The sequence below is a fragment of the Vespa mandarinia genome, chromosome 11, assembly GCF_050613455.1.
Source record: "Vespa mandarinia isolate Hongniang chromosome 11, ASM5061345v1, whole genome shotgun sequence".
Taxonomy (NCBI): domain Eukaryota; kingdom Metazoa; phylum Arthropoda; class Insecta; order Hymenoptera; family Vespidae; genus Vespa; species Vespa mandarinia.
The window spans coordinates 1715001-1721328 of NC_140820.1; the positions used below are offsets into that span (position 1 = coordinate 1715001).

Consider the following 6328-nt stretch of genomic DNA (forward strand, 5'->3'; position numbering starts at 1 on the left):
GACAATGGTTAGTTGTTTGGTAATATCACTTTTAAATATTTAATAACATTTCTATTAAGTTATTTATTATAATATTGAAATATAAATATGATAATATTAATAACAATAAAAATTAACGATAGATAATTCTTGATTGCGTTATTTTTAAATTTAATTTAATGATATATATGTACATTGAAAAATGAACGATAGATCATTCTTGGATTCGCCATATTGAATTTAATACATTGACAATACGTATTAAGATATCTATAATAATAATTACAATAACAAAACAAATAATTTCTTTTCAAATAATCTTATAATAATTATATATCTGATAGAATTGTAAAATAATCGTGATAAATGATTTATAACCGTTAAATCTCGATCGCATAATATAGCTTTTTCTTTTTTTTTTTTAACAGTTCAATTGCGTATTTAGAAAATCTCATGCCAGTGAACATCACCCCTCTCCCTCTCTTCTTTCTTTCTCTGTGAAGATATCATGCGGGTACTCTTGATGTGTTAAGTACTTGATTTATCGTTTCGTAAAGATAAATCGTTTATATCTCGGTCGATAATGCAGTGACTTTTAAAGACACGTTACCGACACCTTCACGTCCATCCATTTTCCACTTTACAAATTATCGTTTGTTTCCCTTCTTTTTCCTTTTCTTTTTCTCTCGCTCTTTTTCTTTGCTTATTTTACTTTTCTTTTCTTCTCTAGTTCCTCTTGTTCTTTTCCTTGTCTTTTTTTTCTTTTTTCTTTCTTTTTTTTTTTTCTTTTTTTTTTCTTCTACATAACCACCCCAAACAACAACATCCCCTTGAACTCTCTTATGTATTTAAAGTGGCATACGATTAGCGTGTCGTGCAATTTCAATGTGCTTTCAGTCGTATTCATTTTCCACATAAATACATACATACGTACACATGTTAATGTATACATAGATACATATATAAATACTTACATGATTATATATATATATATATATATATATATATATATATACTTATATGTAACACTCGTCGGAGTTACATTCGCAAACGGATGGATACGATATAATTCTGCTTACACGCGATACTAACGAGCTAGGGACTATGCTAGTGAATAGTAAGTGTAACCACAATGTTCGCATCAACCTATTAGAGCGTACTCTGTGTCACGCTTTAATGCTTATCATTGAACATGTGTCTTGGTTTAGCTAAAACAATTATCTCTACCTATCTCGAAATCTATGCACCTAAGATTATCTTATTATATATTATTATTATAATTATTATTATTATTATTATATCGTTCAAAACAATTATGCTCCATTATTATTACCATCATAATCTAAATCTTAATATACAATTTGTAATTATTTTTAAATATTGATATTAATTATATTTAATTATTTTTATCTCTAATTTCTTAACTTCCTCTGAATTTGAATGTATATATATATATATGTATATACATGTATTTTTAATTATCATTCATTTTGATAATTTAATTTCTCAGACATATATAATAATTCTAAATTCTAATATAAAAATTTGTAATTATTTTTGCAAAAAGGAAAGAAAAGATTAAGGAAAAAACAATGTGTGCGTATGTGTGTGTATGTGTGTGTGTATATAAAAATAACATATAAAAATTTTAATTGAAGAAAAAAGTAATAAAATAATATATATATATATACATATTATTTTATATATGTGTAATGATATGTCAATATACAAATTTCTAATAAAAACATAAATAATCATAATTATTAATATATATTATAATCATAACTATTAATATAAAATTATAATATAATTATTAATATAAAATTATAATAATGAAACATGAAATATTAGATACGAATTAACATTACGTATAATAACGTATATATATATATATATATACGAATAATTAATATTAGTTACATTATTTGTTACAGGTGGATGCCCCGCTCCGCCATGAGGCCGGCCGAGGGCGACACATCGGATTGCATATTAGTTGTCGGTATTTCAAGGCCAAAGATGGCCGCGGCATTTCTCTCGGTCGCCCTATTGTCCCTCTTCCTAACATTCCACGTACTTTATGACAGCGCAGTTTACAGTTTACACGCAGCCTCGGCAGTAGAAGGACGTGCGGTTGAATTGGTATCCCAGGTTCGTGCAACCCCACCACTTTTGTTCTCCAGTAAGGTCCATTATCCGCGTACGAGCCGTCATTTACCACAAGCTATCATTATTGGCGTGAGGAAATGTGGAACGAGGGCGTTGTTAGAGATGCTTTACCTTCATCCACAAATACAAAAGGCATCCGGCGAGGTACATTTCTTTGATCGTGACGATAATTACGGGAAGGGACTCGAATGGTATCGTAGGAAAATGCCCTATTCCTTTAAAGGTCAAATTACCATCGAGAAGAGCCCAAGTTATTTCGTTACGCCAGAGGTAAGAATTTCCCGTTAATGTTTTCTTTTTCCTTTTTTTTTTTCTTTTTTTTTTTTTTTATCATTACGAAAGACGTTCTCTTTTTTCTTTTTTCCATTTTATTTTTTTCTTATCAAAACTTATCACCGAGGATACTTCATTTGCTCTTGTTTTACCTTTTTTTATTTTCCTTTTTCTTTGTAATTCGGAATGGAATATATATATATATATATATATATATATATATATATATATATATATATATGTTTTGTGTTTATTTCAAGATTAATCTTAAACAAAATTTTTAAAAACAGAAAAAAAAGAAAGAAATTTTCTAATTCAAATCCAAAAATATTAAACAAAATAAAAGAAAAAAGAAAATTCACACACACACACACATATATATATATAAGTATATAAGTATATATATACTATACCTATATTCGTTCAAATACAATGTCTCTCTTGGTACGACCCTTTTACGTCCCAAAGGGATTAATAGTTCACTAGTAACATCGTTGTATTTTCCTCTTGCTTTATCAGCTTTTGGTTAAAACTTCTTCTTCTTCTCCTCCTCCTTCTTCTTTTTCTTTTTCTTCTTCTTCTTCTTCTTCTTCTTCTTCTTCTTCCCCCTTTCATCTATTCTGTTTCTAGGTACCAGAGAGAATACGAGCCATGAACGCCAGCGTAAAGTTATTATTGATCGTGAGAGAACCCGTTACCAGAGCCATATCGGATTACACTCAATTACGTATCCATGCTGCTACTGCTTCGACCTTGATTAGCAACAGCAATAACAACAATAATAATAATAATAACAATAACAACAACAACAACAACAACAGCAATGGCACCTCGTCGTCACGTAACAACTTTATCAACAATCAACTATCCCAACAAGTTCAGGCAACCCGTACCTTCGAGGAATTGGTGATACGTCCTGATGGTACCATCAACGAATCCTACAGGCCAGTCGCCATTTCGCTCTATCACACTTATATGCACCGTTGGTTAGAGGTATTTACAAGAGAACAAATATTGGTTGTGAACGGTGATCAATTGATCGAAGATCCAGTTCCGCAATTGAGAAGGATCGAGAATTTTCTAGGTTTAGAACCGAGAATAGGTAGGCACAATTTTTACTTCAATCACACTAAGGGCTTCTATTGTCTAAGAAACGAAACGTCGGAAAAATGTTTGAGAGAGAGCAAAGGTCGTAGACATCCAAGAGTCAGTCCGGTTGTTGTCACCAAACTTAGAAGGTTCTTCAACGAACATAATCAACGCTTTTACGAACTCGTTGGCGAAGATCTCGGCTGGCCCGAGGAATAGCCATCGTAGATATTTTCGATTTAATGTTCGTTCTTTGATTATTTACAACGTGTTCTCTCTCTCTCTCTCTCTCTCTCTCTCTCGCTCTCTCTTTTTCTTCTTTTTTTCTTCTTTCTTTTCATATTTAATTGAACGCTATCGTCTAATTGCGATAATCTAATTACGGTATATATGTATATATATATCGTATATCTGTTATCATGTTCTCTATAAGTCGTTTTATAAAAGATCAATGAAACAAAAGTCAATCCGTCTTGTCGGAGCTTTAAAATTTTTAAGATCGTAAGAGAAAGAACATCGTCATAGGTATGTATTATCTGTATGACAAAATTATAAAGCGTTCATCGATCGATTCAAAAGATGTAATTTCTCGCTGGCGAGGAAAAAAAAACGAACGCTGTAAATAAATAATACTTATCGTGTGACGATAGTTATCGAACGATCTCGTTGATCGTAAACGAGAGTACGTGATAAGTTTCGAGAGAAAAAAAAAAAAAAAAAAAAAAAAAGAAAAGAGAGGAATCTCCGATTCGAAGATGGACGACATCACGTGACCGTATTCACGTGACCAATCTATAGAGCCACGTGACTTTTATTCCGATCCCACGAACCAGAACGGCGTTCGCCATTTTCACATTCATCCAAAGACATAATTCTAATGTGCGGCGTATCTGATCGTCACGTTGACAAAATGAGATTCTTTTTCTTTCCTTTTCTTTTTTTTTTTTTGATTGATAATTTGAAAAAAGAAAAAAGGAAAAATAATGAATCGCATCGAGTTCATTCTAAAAAGAAACTAGCCAAACTAATTAATTAACATACATGGTTATGTTGTACGAGAAGATTCCGACAAGATGGACGACACGTCACGTGACCAAATAAACCATATGATTCGGACGCCATAATGACGTCCATCTTAACGTTCATTCAGACCATGACGTAGTGGACTTTTTTTCATTGATTAATTCAATAAAAAGAAAAAAAGAAAAGAAAAACAGGAAAAACGAAAAAGATCAAAGAAAAAGTGGGAAAGAGAGAGAGAGAGAGAAAGAGAAAGATAGAGATATAGAGTGAAAGAGAAAGAGAGAAACGTAATTTTTAATCAAGAACGAACGTTGGGGTCAGGATTAAATACTTCCATCATACTTTGACATTGGTGGTATCAAAAAGAAAAGAAAAAAAAAAAAGAAGAAAAGAGAAAGAAAAAAAAGAAACAATACGGTGCTAATGTACTTCCTACGATGATCCTTCGAATATTTTTATTTTTCTTTTTCATCTTTTTTTCTTTTTTTTTTTTTTTTTGTTCTCTCCTTTACACTTCTCCAACCGAGCGTATATAAATACGATTAATATTGAAGGATTGAAAGTGTTCGTCACGATTTCGTGTTCGATTCAGAGATTTCATATAATTTTTCTACATCACTATCACCCCATCCCTCAATACACATATCATTTCTTCCTTATCACACGCTTACATCTTTCCACGATCGTTTCAAAAATTAACACTTAAATGAATTTAATTTAATTGAAATCGTATTACTCTGTTAATGCATTACATTTTCGCGAAATTTTTCAATCGGGAATGATTAATTATTGGTAAAAGAAAAAAAGAAAAGAAACAAATTACGAATAGGGGATTGCTGCAGTTGGGGGAAAAAAAAAGAAGAAAACAAAAAAAACAGAAAAGAGAACAAAAATTATATATATATATATATATATATATTTAGTTAGAAAACGATTGAGGATTAAAATTGTGAGTGGCTCGTTTGAGAAACTTGTTAAAAGCTGTAGAACACGCGCCGTTAAATCGAGGATATGCGATTTAACTAATCTGGGAAACTGATCTAGGAAAAGCAGAAAGAGACAGAGACAGAGTTAGAGATAGAGGTAGATATAGATATAGAGATGGAGTTGGAGACGGAGATGGAGAATGCTGGATAAATGGCAGCCATCTTTGCACTGGCGCCATTATTATCAGTGAATCTCGACAAATCCTCTTTCTTTCTCTCTCTCTCTCTCTCTTTCTCTCTCTCTGTCTGACTCTTTGACTTTCAACATGAACGAATAGCAATGAGAAAGCAAACAAAATTTTCTCTCAGTTTCGTTAAATCGTCTACGTAAATGCATAAAATAATTTCAATTGAGAACAATTAATTCCGATAAACATTTCTATATTTTTTTTCTTTTCTTTCGTTTTCCTTTCTTTTTTTTTCTTCTTTTTTTGATTTTACTCTCTCGTTTAAAAAAAAAAAACAAAAGAAACAAAAAAAAAGGAGAAAACAACGTAAACTTTGTCATTGTCCCAAATCTAATTATCTAATTTCCAAAATTTTATTTCTAATTTTTCTCTCGTAGTATGAAGGAAGAAAGAAAAAGTAAAGAAAAAAGAAAAGATTTTGTTCGTTGATCAGAATTTTTTCTATTTTTAAGAAATGTTTCTAATCTTTTTTTCTTTTTCTTTTTTCTTTTTTTTTTTTTTTTTCTTTTTATCAGGAAAAAAATAACTCGTAGATATATATACGGTGTACATGGAATTACGAAAGCTTATTTTCACCAGTTTAACACAACACAATAACGTCTTCTTCCATATTTTCCGCACCCT

The 6328-nt window shown here is 30.9% G+C and overlaps 1 protein-coding gene across 5 annotated transcripts in view; it reads left to right on the top strand.

Moving 5' to 3' along the window:
- Positions 1–5951, top strand: part of Hs3st-A (Heparan sulfate 3-O sulfotransferase-A) — a 112749-nt gene extending 106798 nt beyond the window's left edge. For all 5 annotated transcript variants that reach the window (XM_085660441.1, XM_035865412.2, XM_035865413.2 and 2 more), the window contains 2 exons: positions 1914–2415; positions 3049–5951. In XM_085660441.1, coding sequence (XP_085516567.1) covers positions 1914–2415; positions 3049–3726 — 1180 coding nt within the window. In that variant the 3' untranslated portion in view covers positions 3727–5951. The remainder of the gene's footprint in view (positions 1–1913; positions 2416–3048) is intronic.
- The last annotated feature ends 377 nt before the right edge of the window (positions 5952–6328 follow it).